This window comes from Chionomys nivalis, chromosome 1 (assembly GCF_950005125.1).
Source record: "Chionomys nivalis chromosome 1, mChiNiv1.1, whole genome shotgun sequence".
Classification (NCBI taxonomy): domain Eukaryota; kingdom Metazoa; phylum Chordata; class Mammalia; order Rodentia; family Cricetidae; genus Chionomys; species Chionomys nivalis.
Genome location: NC_080086.1, coordinates 58,091,090 through 58,105,508, shown reverse-complemented (window position 1 = coordinate 58,105,508; position 14,419 = coordinate 58,091,090). Strand labels below are relative to the sequence as shown.

The window sequence follows — 14,419 nt, the reverse complement described above, 5'->3', positions numbered from 1 at the left end:
AAATGTATTTCAGTTACATAGAGAAATAGCCTGCGTTTTCCATATTGGGATATTTAGAGGTGGAAAGTCAGGTATCCTGAGTGTGCCTTAAAACACCCCAGCAAAAAGCAAGCAAACAGGAAGTAACTGTGGAAATTCCTGGTCTCTATTCAGTGTATATGGTGTGTTCAATGGTGGTCACTTTGCTGTCACCTGTATTTATGTACACAAATATGTTCATAAAAGGAACCAGATGTGGTGGGGGCACACATACATTCTTAGACTTTGGGGTCTAAGAGTAAAAGGTCAAATTGAAGACCAGCCTGGGGTAGCTAATGATACTATGAGAATAAATAAAAGAAGAAATCATTCATTCCTACATCCAAAGTCCCTCATTGTACTACTGTCCAGTGACTTATCTGAGATCTGCACCATGATCCGAGGGTGCCTGTGCATTAGAAGTTGCCTGTTCTTATTTCACAGGATGAGAGATGGAGAGAAAAGAGGGCTGCAGAAAAGTGTACTAAGGAGAGTCCTGTTGATTTCAGCCCAAGACACCGATTAGCACACCACAGACCACTATTACCCCAGACACTGGCTAGTTCCTCCGGGTTGTTCATAGAAAGCCCCCTGGGGGAATCCTGAGGGCTGCCTTTCACTGCTTTGGGACCCAATTCACAGGGCTGCTAATCTAATCAGTGAATTGATGCTAAATTGTTACTGGGATCCCAGAAGTTAATCTATAACAAGCAAGACACTCCAATTGGGGCGTGTTAGAGCCGCAAAGCTGCTGGGTGTCATGAGAGTCTTGGTGAGAAGTTGGAGGAAGGATTTCCTCATATCAAACCAGACTCCAGGCAGGCAAGTCTACAATCTGTCCGAGAACCGTAATTCCTACGAATGCAGTTGGCTCCTCAAAGGAGCAGTCTTCTAACTAGACCAGACCTCAGGCGAGGGGAAATGCTAGGCTTGGGAGCGGTGTGACCTTCTAGCTCTTCTTTATCAGCTCCTGTGTTTCAGTTTTTCCACTAACAAACCGAAGTTGTTTGAAAAACTAAAACGCGTATTCCACAAAAGTAGCTCACAAGGCCCCACCCCTGCCTAGGGGTTTGTACTCTGTTATGGCTGGTAGGGTCGAGGGAGAGACACTTACTTCAGCAGTGGGCCCGCTGATAAGGTGCGCAGTCTCCTGTGAACCACCCTTCACTCACCCTCTGTAAGCAACCCTACTAAAACGCACTGGGCACTGGCTCATTACAAACCAGAGTTAGGGGGCACGGAGTAGTTGGGAAAAGAAAAGGGAGCAGCAGGAGAGTGGGGACAACAGATGGCAAGGGGGACATGAATGTCATTGCATTATATGTCATAACAATACCTACTATGTATAATAAATAGAGAGCAATAAAAATGAAAGACAAAACCTCACAGAATCCATGTAAAGGCTTGGAACCATATAGGATGCATGGCCAACATAAGCCATAAGAAACTTGCTTGAAAACTGGATGTTAATCCAAACCAAAGAAGATGCTCTGCACATTTAAGTCAGAAAGGATTTGTTAGTTGGGTATGACGACACCGCCTGTAATCTTAGTCCTGAGAGGCTGAGGGAGGGGGAGCAGAGGCTCAAGGGGAGGGGAGGCTATACAGGAATAACTTGACTTACCAAAGTGGGGAATAGGAGGAGAATTTTCTAGAAAGCAGCTTCTGTTTGTGTTTTCAGTCAAGTCTGGCCCCTAACATAGAACAAATGGAGCTGTAGGGCCATTTCCTACCATCAGTGAGATTTTGGAAAGTTGTTCAACTTCTCTGAGCTGTGCTTTTGCTCAATTGTTAAATAGGAACAAGATGCCCTCCCCGTGATGGCGAGGAACATATTGATATGCTAATATAAAGTACATGGCAGAGCATCCATCATGCACACAAGAGTTTGATGCATGACCTGAACTGTGTTTACTGGCCAGCCTTTAAGCCTGCACTCTTGAAGGTCCAACCAAGTGCTTAGAGTACAAACTCACTAGTACCCGGTACCCAGTGGTCAGTTCAAGAGGCAGCTGACCTGCGCTGAGAGACAGACTCAACTTTGTCCGGCCATGTATATTGCAGAGACGTAAACACAAAGTGGGCTTTCATCTGTCTCATCGTGACAAGCCCACTTAAAAGCTGCAGGCCAATCTCTAGTCCTAAGGGATTACAATGAGGTGGGTTCAATGCTTTGACACTGTGACACAATGTTGCCATCTACAAAGTTCATGCTTAAGAACCATGCAGTTTAACTACACAAACACACACACACACACAAACATGTGCGCGTGTGCATGCGCTCATAACATTTCAGGTAAACTCTTTGTTTTGAGCAATGCATCCTCAGGCTCATATGGCCAGTGAACCATAGGTTGGACACACTTGGTAAATCTTGTGGAAAGCACTACAGAATGATACCAAAAGAATAAAACAACAAAAAAAATCAACTTAAAAACCAAAGATTGCCTAAGTTCTTTATAACCAGAAACAATCATTTCTCATATCTTTGTTTCTGTTAAAGATTAATTTTACTTGCACATACTGTTAAACTGTATTATTATATAATTATATGTTAATTATAAATATATAGTTATTGGTCCACTATTATTAATATGGCTCACTGACCACTTGAACCCCAGGATACAGCACCCAACAAAATCATAAACATAAATAAACTATCATTTTTAAAAGCTAGGAACTTACAGATGTTCATCATCTGTCTGATCACTAAATATGTACTTCTCGATATGTTAAATCTATACTCTCATTTGTAATGGCTGCACAGGAATCCTTATGTTAGCAAGGTATTGTATTCATCGCCTTTCTCTGGGATTTTTGTTTCTAGTCCTTTCCTACCATATGCAGCATTGACCATTTCACAAACTTTCACACCACTGGCTGACTGTTTCTTTAGGTGTGGCACTGATGCACCAAGGAGCACTTAATTCTAAATGTTCTAATGGGGATGGGGGAAGCTGGCCTTGGTGCAATAGGAGGCTGAAGGAGAAATTGTTGCAACAGGAAGCAGTATCTTACAGGTCTAGACAAACTGACTCTTCTCCGTTGCCCACCAGCGGGTCTGATTAGTTCATTATGAGAACTAACCCTCCTGTGAAAAATTCAGGGTCACGTAGAAACAGAACTTGGGGGTGGGGAGTTGGTAAAATGTTAGCGGCGCAAGCATGAGGGCCTGAGTTCTGTCCCTGAAACCATGATAAAAAGCCCACTCAATAAGCGAGCTTGTTACAAATCCCAGCACTGGGGAGATGGAGACAGCTGGATCCCCGAGGCTCATTGACAAGCCAATCTTAGCCAAGTTGACAGGTTCCCAGTTTAGTGAGAGACCCCTTCCAGAAGAAATAAGGAGAGCATTGTGGGGAAAACCTGATGTTAATGTCTAGCCTTCACATGCATTTGCACAGACTTACACACACCCCAAAAACGCGCGTGCGTGCACACACAGACAGAGAGACAAAGAGACAAAGAAAGAGGGCACATAGGACCTGTGCTTTTACCTGGAAGCAGTCAGTGGAAAGGACTGACAACAGCAATGTCCTTTCTGAGGCGCCCAGCCGGCCCCTTCGGGGGCCCTGAGATGAAGGGCAGGTGGACAGAGATCCCAGGAAATCTGTTTCTGCCCTCACAAAGGCACGCAACAGGAAAACAGCACCCCACTACTCTGTTTTGAATCCTAACAACTTGAAAACAGAATAAAAGGACAAAGCACGGAGAGACATCCAAGCAGTCAATGTACATTTAAACTGACCTCCAAACAAAGCTGAGCCCGAAAGGGCAGACGCTAGGCCAAGAGAAGCTTTCCATCAACAGAATTCTACACCAGGGAAGGGAAAATAAGCAAACAGGAAGTGCTCTCCGCCCCACCATGGTGGGCACAATGGCTTTGGGCAAGCCTCATAATTGATTTACAATGTGTTTACTGCAATACTCCAAGTGATTACATCTGGGTTTGGTGTTTCCAGTTTCCCCTCTCCCACCACAATGTTATCTTCCCCATTTTCATGACCCTTCTTTGCTTTTCTTTTTTCATCTTCCAGTCTGTGAATACCGACCATCTGCTAAACCGTGTCCTGGGACCTCCATTATTTCACGCTCAGTTCTGAGCACACCTCGGCAAGGTCAGGCCATTTTTACTTGATATTCTATAATGTGACTCAGGTCACATGCAATAGAATAGGGATGGTTTCTAGTTTTCTCATCATGACATAGACAAGTGGCTCAATAAGTACTTGATGGCTCAGTGGAAAAAAATGCATACAAAGGAAAAAAGCCACTTTTTCCTTTGTAAGCCTATAGTTTCTAGCACATTAGACTCCTTCACGCAGTTTTTGATTACATTATCTCAGACTCTTTTTGAAAATGAGATCTACATCAAGAATCAGAAATGAGCAAGGCTCACATCTCAACTGTATGCAGCAGTGAAACAGCCAGAGTAGCCTGCCCTGCTGAGAATCCCACAACCCAGTAACTACAATGTGACATGTACTCTGCGTGGGGCTTCCAGGGGCCACTCTCAGACTTGGGCGAGGAGAAGTTCCAACAGGTGTCGAATGTGTGGTGTGTTCCTGATAATAAGCAACCGACTCTACACCCTGCAGTCCAGGTTCCTCTCCCATCTACAACTAGAGTGTTGAACTACACGTAACTACTGTAGATTCTTTCAGTCCAAATATTCTACTGTCCTTCTAGAAAAGATTGGAAAAAAAATTACCATGAGAAAGTGAAGTCACACGTGCCAGAGAGTGACTAATGCCTTAAATTCAGCTTCAGCAGTGACACTCAGATTTACCAGGATATCCCAATTGCTTGAACACTTACTAAAACTGCTGATATGACTCCACCCCTTTTGCCTGAGAGACGTGTGTTGGTTGGTTTCTTTGTTTTAAGGGAATCTGCATTCCAATCACTGCTCATGACTAGAAGGAGAAATCACTGTAGCTGAGTGGACAGACATTATTGGGCATCTCTTTCCCTCTCTGCCAAGAGCTATGGCTTCCCACTTGCATGCTATGTTTACTTCTGCGGGTCAGTGCCTGTAAGCGTGCTGGTGAATTATGCCACATTCCAAAACCTTTTCCTAACTGTTAGGAGGCTCCTGCATCTGAATTCAAAGAGACACGGGAGCAACTGGAACGGAAAACCAGAGAGGCAGGGTCCAGCAGACACCTTTGGCAGAGCCAATCAAAGCTGCCAGGCTGACTGGGGGTGGTGACACACACCCTAAATCCCAGTGCTCTGTGGACAGAGATAGGTGGGTCTCCATTAGTTCAAGACCAGCCAGGTCTACATAAATGAGTTACAAGTTAGCCCAGTCTACACAGAAGCCCTTGTCTTAAAACAATCTAAAACTGCCAGACTCCTGATTCATCACGGAGGGTGAAGGGAGTGAGTTCGGCAGATTGGTCACTGGCAAGTAAATACCAGAAAACAAACAAATAAACACTTGGTCTTGGTTTTTTGGAGGCTGTACCCTCAGACTACAATATCAACAATGACTAGAGCCCGAGTGAGCTTTTTTGGAAAGATGAGTACCTTTCATTGATCATCCTCAATTTCATATATATAAACTTTTTTCTTTGTATTTTTCTTTTTTAAAAAACAAGATCTGAAAATGTGTCCTCTAGCCCAAAACAATCCAAAGTCTATAACTTGTGTTGTATAATTCATTTGAAAAAAAGACCTTGAATGTTTTCTTGAATGATAGTGTTGACTTTCTCTACCCTATTTCCCTTCCCCACATGCATTCCTACAGAATTAAAATGATGTGGTTCCCTTCTGTATGCTGTGAATATGCTTTATTACCGTTGGTTAATAAAGAAGCTGCTTCAGCCTATGATAAGATAGAATAAAGCCCGGCCAGAAGAGATATGAGAAAGAGTGGGTAGAGTCAGGGAGATGTCATGTAGCTGTCAAAGAAGATACACCAGATCCTTACCAGTAAGCCACAGCTTCATGCCGATACACGGATTAATAGACATGGGTTAATTTAAGATGTAAGAGTTAGTTAATAAGAAGCCTGACCTAATGGGCCAAGCAGTGTTGTAATTAATATAGTTTCTGTGTGAATACTAGGGTCTGGGTGGCCGGGAAGGAATGAGCAGTCTCTGCCTACATTAAAATGGGTGGTAGGAGGAGGAAAACACTTGAGGGGCTTTCCTTCGGCCTGTCAGTGAGGCCTCGGGTAGGTCACTTCATCTGTGTGAGGATCAGTTTCCTTACCAGATAAGAGGCAATGAGAGGGAGTCCGGCCTCGATAAGTCTGAAGTAGAGATGAAGGGAAAGAGGGAAGGGCCTGAGCTTTTGGTGACTGTCTAGAAAAAGTCAGGACATCTCTAGTTGCATTTCAAAAAGCTATTCTGCAGCCACTTTAGGGAGAAGAACATCAGAATCTAGATTGGTGTTCAGTGTATTAAATATAAGTACCATGTACTTTTTAACACATCAATTAGACAGAAGGGAGGGATCATGTAATTCCCTTCTATCCAGTGTATAGCATGTTTAAAATACACACTTGCTATTACATATTTGAGAAATAAAATAAACCTGACTTAGAATAGTTAAAAAAAAATAAAACTAGGACAAATGTCCTAATTATTAAGTTGGCTGGCAGCTAGCAGGCTTGCCACTACTCCATTTCCTGAGACTATTGTTTCTCAGGACAACTACCCAACAACAACTTTTGGACTTTTCATTTTGCCTTTTCCTTTGCAGACAAAGTCTCAATATATAGATCAGGCAGACCTGGAAGTCATAAAGTAGCCCAGGCTAGTCTTGAACTTGCAATCATTCACATATGGCTTCTTCATTCCTTTAGGGAAACCAGGTAACAGTGACTCCAGTTATATCCCACCTTGTTGTCATGGTGAGAACACAAGAATGGATGCAATAAGCTGAAAGACCTGTAATTCTATCCTCTTGCTGTTGACTATTCTGATTATATGTAGTAAAAGATACCAGAAAACTTTGAATAGCTATTTACTTTGTTGATACAGGTATGAAGAAAGAGTTCCATAAGCAAGAAATCGATGAAATTTTAAAAACATTTTAACAATCATCTTAGCACATAAGAACAACCTTAAGGATGCTACTCAGTGGGAAGCTGCCAGCAGGTCAACAACATCCAGGCCTAGAGGTCGGTGAGGGATGTTACAACACTGCAGACTGAAGGCCACAGACAAGCATCAATTTCCTCAGGTGCCCAGGAAAATGCACCTCTAGGGATGGACTGTATATCAGCCAAACACCAGTGACAATCTGCCCAGAATGCAGTGAAACCCAGCAGCAGGCCTACAGTGTATGGATGGGACTGAAACCTAGAAGGAAGCTTCCAGATCCATTTCTGGGTTTCCTAAAACCGCAGGCATTAGCCAGATCAATAAACACACAGCAGGCTTTGTGAATTCCATTATAAGATTAAGCAAAGCAAAACAAAATAAAATCCAAAACCCTGTGCAGCATGCATATGTCACAAATGTGACACAAATCAAAAGCGAAACCAAACGAAAAGAAGACATCAAGAAAGTGCAAACGACTGCTCACCGCAGTAACAGGTTCAGACTCCAGCTTTGTCTGAAGTCTCAATAACTTCAACAGAAGAGGCGAGTTCGCCCACAGATGGACTGGAGTCCTTGCTTTCTGATTTCGAATCCTGACTGTACATTCTTAGCCGTGCAGCCTTGGAAAACTCACTAAATCTCTCTGTAGTTTCCATTTATACAAGGGGCTAGGCCTACCTTACCAGAGGATTGAATAAACCGTATCGTATACAGCGGTGTTCTGCAAACAGCAAAAAAGCTGCTGCGTTCTTGCAGTGTGGCAACAAACCCACGTCAACACAGCATCTGTATTTAATCAAGAAGCAAATACCTGAGGTGTCACAGGCACGCCTTCCTGTTGAGGACTCCCTCTGAGGGGCACTGCGCCTATAGATAATGTGGGGTTTGTTCTGCTCCTCTTCATCCTCTTGCTCATCCACAGACAGCAGTGGTTCAATAAAATAATCTCCATCGTGGGATCGGAACGTACCCATCTGTGGAGAGAGGAGAGGTTGATTCAACACAACTCAATCAATGGGAGGGGCAAAAACACAACACAAAGAAGGAGCTAATCCCAGGTAGGAGCAGGAGTAGTTTGGCCCCTCCCTGAGAGGGCCAAGGTAGCCTGGGGCAGCTGTGTCTTATCTTCACTCTACCACACTGGAAGCTAATTCTTGACTTGATTGCAGCACGCTATGCCTGCTTTCCAAGTCTAGCTTTTCCTTGGTACCTAAATTTCAAATCTCTTATTCTTCCTCCAGGAGGCTCAACGAGAGTGTTAAGTGCTCAGGCTGCCTAGAAATTCACAATCATCAAAGCATAACGGAGGGACAAGCTGGTTAGCCAAAACTTCCTCCTTTCACATTAACCAGGTACAGGAGGCCATAGTGCTTTCAGGGTGGTCTTGCCTGTCACTCTGACACTGTCTCCTCTTGTTCCCTTTGCCAAGGCAGAGTGATATCCCAAAAGGCAGTATCGGCACATTCTGCTGCCTGCACACCCAGCACCATGCCTATCCCCCTTGAGCAACGTTCTCACTGGTCTGGGCTTTCACATTTTGTCAGCTGGAGATAAAGTTCCTTCTTCAACTTCACCTGTGAAGGTTAAAGGGGATCATACCAGCCGTGCGCTGGGCCCAGTATGCGAGCCTTGTGAGGCTTTGAAGTGATCAGTGGGTTCTGGTGTAGCTCATTAGTTTTGAGCCAATTTGCTCTTGCCGAGTATGATGGGCACCTTGTAAAAGCCATTTTCCTGCTCCCCGCCCCACATAGCTCCAAGTTTTGCAAATGTTCCATGATGCCTCCAGCTTGAACCATTCGATGCCATATGAATGCTGAAAGTGCCCAATGGGCAGCATCTCAGAGGAGACACCAAACTCTTCCCTCTTCCCACACTGAAAATAACCAGAAGCCTTCCCTTATTTCCTGGGCACAGAAGAAAAGAGAGCTCTGAAGAGGCGTGGACACCTGTACCCGCATCCTCCAGATTCTCCGCCTCACATTTGCTGTCCTGCACCCGAATCTCTGGGATTAGTTCAAGAATGAGAATTTTAAGATGCTCCCATGGTTCATATACAAGAAAAGGCATGCAAGACGCCCGCCAGGCTAAGGCACTGCTTTCCCAAACCAAGGAGGATCGGGAAGCCTGAAAGAATTCTTTTTCCTGCTGAGATTTGAGGGGAGGGGGCGCCACTCTGTATTTACAGATTCAGAATTTCTAGGCGTGAACCGGACTTTTTAAAGCCTAGAACCGGACTTTTTAAAGAAGCTCCCCTCATGACTCAAGCACATAGATTCAGTCACTTTTAGCATAGTCTGACAAACTGACGGGTCCCAGAGAAACAGCAGGTCAGCACATCCGTGCTAGCCAAAGCATGTCCATCTGCAGTCAGTATGTAACTGGGGTTTCCTAAGTGCAGGGAACGGAAAGCCCATGGGAGCCGGGACTAGTGAAAGAATCCGAGGCACAGAGAGGAGGGGACTTGTCCTAAGTGGCCCTTAAGTAATAGAGAGCAGGTTAGCGTTAATGGTGATCCTTGAACTCAGAATCCTGATTTTACATCAGTGTCTGCAAAAAATAAAAGTCCTCTCGAGGAGTGTGAACGGGGCTTCTGGCCTCTGGTGAAAAGTATGGAGAAGAAAGGCTGAGGAGAAATTACAACCTGGTCACCCACCATTATGAGGTCTGGGGCAAGAAGGTTGTTCTGAAGGCCCAGGCACTCTTACCAGCAAAACGTGTAGCTCTGAGGGCGGGGCCTTGTATCACAGAGCCTGCAGTGAAAGCTCAATAAATGGTAACAATGTGGAGAAAAAAGTAATTTTGTTGTTGTTTCAGAAAGAATCACTGGGATCCAACATATCTTGTGTTGACTGAGGTGACCATTACCGCTATAACCATGTACACAAACATGCTATGTATGGTCTACACTACAGCACGCGAGAGGAACAGCTAGGTGTGAGTGCAAATACCTGGGACAGAAGAGGAGAACACGGGCACAGAGAACACAGGGCACAGCTGAAGAGAGACAGTGTCTATGATTTTGGAGCAGAGGAATGACACCACGTGGAAGACTATGGAGTCTTGTAGGGAAGTAGACATGAAATGTTTTAAAAGAAAAAAAAATGTTGACCCAGGAATGTAGCTCTCTTGCTGGCTGATACAAGACCCAGAGTTATCAGCAACACACACACACACACACACACACGGTGGGAAATGTATGGCCTGAACATAGGAAATTAAGAGAGTTTAGAGAAAGCATAAAGCTGACTACTTGAAATAGGGAATTTCTGAAGAAGAAACTAAGATGAAATCGGACTTTGTTGGGACATATGGGTGAGAAGATGTAACATCAGAATCTTAAACATCAGCTGTGGGATTTGATACTGTTTGCGAGACTGTGAGGAGATCTGTAGGTTATGGGGACAACAACAACAATGAGATCTCACAGCCCACTTATGGACCTGCTCTTGATGTGCGGCAGGGATTGAGAAAACAAAAACAAAAATAAAATAAGAGAAGCAGGTAGATAGAGTTATTTCTCAGACAGTGGTCCTGAGGAGAGAAAGGGAAGCATGGACTGAGGTACAGACCTTAGCTCAGCAGAGGAGAGCAATGTGTGAGATGGGAGTCAGAGACACTGAGAACTGGCAGGTGTGGGGAGTGTGTGTGTGTGTGTGTGTGGCAGGTGTACAGTTTAAGATCACTACAAACAGGGCAGATTTCCTGAAAGCCTTCCTGGGGAGTCAGGAACACCATTATGTAGAGACCACTACAGAAATGATAAAGATGAGTTGTGGGAGGAAATAAAAATTCCAGGAGACAACGAAGGCAGGAAGCTCAGAGTTAGATTAGTGGCCAAAGATACAAAAACCTAGTTCGCATATTTTTAAAATATATGTCGCCCTACCCCCCCAAAAAGGCCCGTTGCAAATTATATGCCTTTCCAATGGGGTTAGGTCAGTCCAGAAGCCCGGATTCTCAATTCTCAAGGAGACCACGTGCACTGTGTTACCATGTAAAACCACCAATGGAAATTAAGGTCCTACGCAGAAAAATATTTATACAACTGCTGGGGCCACTCGGATTCCACCGGTGTGTAGGCGGGGAAAGAGGAGGAGTAAAGAGTGTTTACCAACGAAGTACACAGCAGCCCTATCTAAGAACCAGGAATTGGGGTCCCTAGCTTTAAATCAGGGGTGTGTTGTTTCTCTGGGATTTGCCTCAAGGCTTTTCAGCCTATCTAGGCGATAACCTCTCAAAAATCGGAGCCATTCTAGCGTCCAGGCCCAGGTTTGAGGCCATGATGACTCAACGCAGCATCCCCTCCCCGTGACAAACAGCGGTCTCCGCCTATCCCCAATCAATCTCAACCAGGCACTCTGGGCGCCAGGATTCCCAGTGCTTAGCTGGTGGGTAAAGGGGCTCATCCCCTTCCCCATAACCCAGCAGGCTAGACGGCCTCTCCACCCAGTCTTCTGGAGTGCAGAGCTCTCGCCAGGATTCTGCTCTCGAAGGCTTAGAAGGATGTGACCTCCAAACCGGGAATTTAAGACGCAAGAACCAGTCAGCGAATGTGGCAGCCTAGTTCTCGAGTGAGTACCCAAGCCCCCACTTAGAAAGAGGAGGAGGTGGGTGGGTGTGCCAAGAGGAGAGTAAATGCCCCGGGGGCGCGGACTTTTAATAGCCAATTGTGCGTAATGCGCAGTGCTGTGAGCTAGGAGAGCGAGCCGCGGGAAAGTTTCTGCGTCATAAGCGCGTGGAAGGACGCACGTCGCTTGGGAAAGTGAAGGACCACCCTAGTTGGGTCCAGAATTGTAAGAGACTCTCAATTGTCATACGAATTGGAGGCGGATGCCTGGTTAGTTCCACTGGAGGGTAAACAGAGGGGTCAGGAAGGAGGGGATGGAGATACCAACTTGGATCTCCCACTAAGTGCCCACTAGGCAGCTCAGGGTGGTATCCGTCACACTCCACCTTCGTAGAGAAACGTGCGCTGTACGTTCTTATTCCTGTCTATTTGGAACTGCCACGGGTTCTAGAAAAAACGGGACTCTTCTTAAGGCTATCTCTCCAGGCTCTCTCCCACTATTCTAGCGCCTCCAGCCACCACGCCAGCAGGGTGCAGAGTCGGACTGCAGTGCTACTCCCCCCCCCCCCCCCCCCCGCCGCCGCCCTTCCACCCTCAAATACCGCCTTAGAGACAGGCTCCGCCCTCACTCCGGGCTCTCAGAGTATTTGGCCCACCCTTCCTTTCCCGGGACAGAATTGGCTTCCCTGTCAGTCTGGTTCAGTTTCAAAATTCCTTGCACGTGATAAAAGGCTCCGAGAAGAAAGAATGCGGGGACACTAGGTTATGTACTCCTGTCCATAACGAGAGATATCCCAGCACTCCAGAAGGGGTGTCCCGGGATTGTCAGTTTACATCCCTGACTCGGGAAGCACCAATGAGGAGTTAGGTCCGCCCTGTGCTCAGCTGCTCCGCTCCAGGGCGGCCAAGTTTGCTACAAGAAACCACAACCCCAGCAACTTTCTCTGAGTTTGTAAGTCGACGTGCAAGCTACTCTGCAGAGTTGGGCTACGCGCAGCAAGCGCAATGCATCCCCGAGACAGCTTCATAAGATCCACGACCCTCTGGGGGATAGATGCGTACTTTCTTCTCGAGTGTAAGCGCAAGCACCCCGCCGGTAGACCCCCAAATCCTGGGACCAAAGCCAGTGTTGATATTTAACCCCAGAGCATAGACTCCGTAGGTTCAGACTAGGGTACAATTAAGTCTTAAAGAAGCAGACGAGGAGGCGGGGAGGAGGAAAGGGGCACGCGCCCACTTACCATTCCGGAGCACAGGCTGATGACCGCAGTGTGTTCGGACTTGGTATTGACATGGCCTTTGTAGAAACAGTGCCTAAGTTCCATTTCTTCTTCGGAATACTGCTTGGTCTGGTTCACCCCTGGCTCTCCAAGGAGGGTGACAGTGAACAGTGGAGCGATAAATCCGGTATGGGCGGTGAGATTAAATAGGAACTGCTGGCCGAAGACTGAGAGGCGATAATGTGCCTGGGAAGAGGTAGAGGAAGACGAGGAGGAGGCGAAGGCAGGCCAGGGGTCAGAGGCAGAGTTAATGCTTCGTCGCCTTCTTTTGAAGTGCACGTTCGTGGGAAAGGGTTCCCCGAGGGTGTTCACTCGGATGGGAGACGCGATCTCATATTCGCTCAGAGTCTCTAATAATTTCACTGCAGGGAGAAGCAGAGACAAATGAGCTAATCATTCATTTCTGGGAAAGCTTTAATTTAAAAAGGAGATGGGGGGCTTTGTCCTAACTTTGCAGCCCTTCGTGTCAATTCTTTCACCTTCCATCTCTGGACAAATATTTGTCGAACACCTACTGTAATAGTAACAGCCCACAACTATGCGAGGCGCCCAGAATACAACATGAGAAGTCAGACAATGAATAAATCTAGAAACATAAGATAATTACAGGTTCTGATAAATTTCTGAAGAAAATCAAATGTGTGCTCTCCAGTGATCCCAGCTACTAAGTAGCATTGATTTGGGACAGGGAATAAGGAGAAAGAGTAAAAATCAGGCAAAAAAGGGCTGGGGGTGGCCCTAAAATTCTTGCGGTGCCTCCCTCCCTCCGGTTGGCTAAGGATGACCCAGAAAAGGGAGAGGCCCAAAACGCGAGGTAATTCTTTCTAGGAAAAGGAGAGAGGCCTCTGTTGTGGGGTGCCCGCCCCAGAGCGTGTGTTGAGGAGGTGGAGACGGAGTGTGTGTGTGTGTGGGAGGGGGGACCTTGAGGGTCCAGAGCCACATTACCTTGCCTCGGGTGCAGCCTGTCCTTGCGCACGGCCGCCGCGGCGTCTGGGCTCCCCATCTCAACCAAGTCCGGCACCAGGAGCGTTAGCAGTGTGGCCCAGGATACTAACTGCATGGTGCTCTTCACCCCTCCCCCCCGCTTCTCTCACCCCCCTCCCTCCTGCCGGCTTTGGTGGCTGGCGGCGACGCAAGGCAGTAGCAGTGGAGAGCGCGCGGAACCCCAGCGCCCTGCCGCCAACTTTTTGACTTTAGGAGTCGCAAGACTAGGAGTCGCTGAGGTCTTGCAGAGAGGGTCCCGTGTGCGCTCGGCTGAGCAACGCTGCCGCCTGCCGTGAGCTGAGCCGCTCTGGCCGCAGAAGGAGGAGAAGGAGGCGGAGGACTGGGGCTCGGCTGCTCGGCCGCATAATGTCCAGCCAGCGGACAGGAGAAGGCGCGGAACGTGCGCTCCGAGGCGCGCCGGGCGCCCTGTGCTGGCCGAGTTAGCCGAGCCGCTTCTTGAATGGGGGGCCAGGGGGCGGGGGCCCCCGCGGGCGCTCAAATACCCTGGGTGCACG

The 14,419-nt window shown here is 46.9% G+C and overlaps 1 protein-coding gene and 1 long non-coding RNA gene across 5 annotated transcripts in view; one reads left to right on the top strand and one right to left on the bottom strand.

The window, feature by feature from the left end:
* The window catches only part of Adamts9 (ADAM metallopeptidase with thrombospondin type 1 motif 9), a 174,699-nt gene extending 160,719 nt beyond the window's left edge, over window positions 1–13,980 (bottom strand). For all 3 annotated transcript variants that reach the window (XM_057763644.1, XM_057763663.1, XM_057763654.1), the window contains exons 1-3: window positions 13,866–13,980; window positions 12,882–13,282; window positions 7,885–8,047 (exon numbers count right to left, since the gene is read on the bottom strand). In XM_057763644.1, the coding sequence (XP_057619627.1) occupies window positions 7,885–8,047; window positions 12,882–13,282; window positions 13,866–13,980 (679 nt within the window). The remainder of the gene's footprint in view (window positions 1–7,884; window positions 8,048–12,881; window positions 13,283–13,865) is intronic.
* LOC130870806 (uncharacterized) overlaps window positions 11,201–14,419 on the top strand; it is a 333,335-nt gene continuing 330,116 nt past the window's right edge. For both annotated transcript variants that reach the window (XR_009056798.1, XR_009056797.1), the window contains exon 1: window positions 11,201–11,644. This is a non-coding gene — a long non-coding RNA (uncharacterized LOC130870806). The remainder of the gene's footprint in view (window positions 11,645–14,419) is intronic.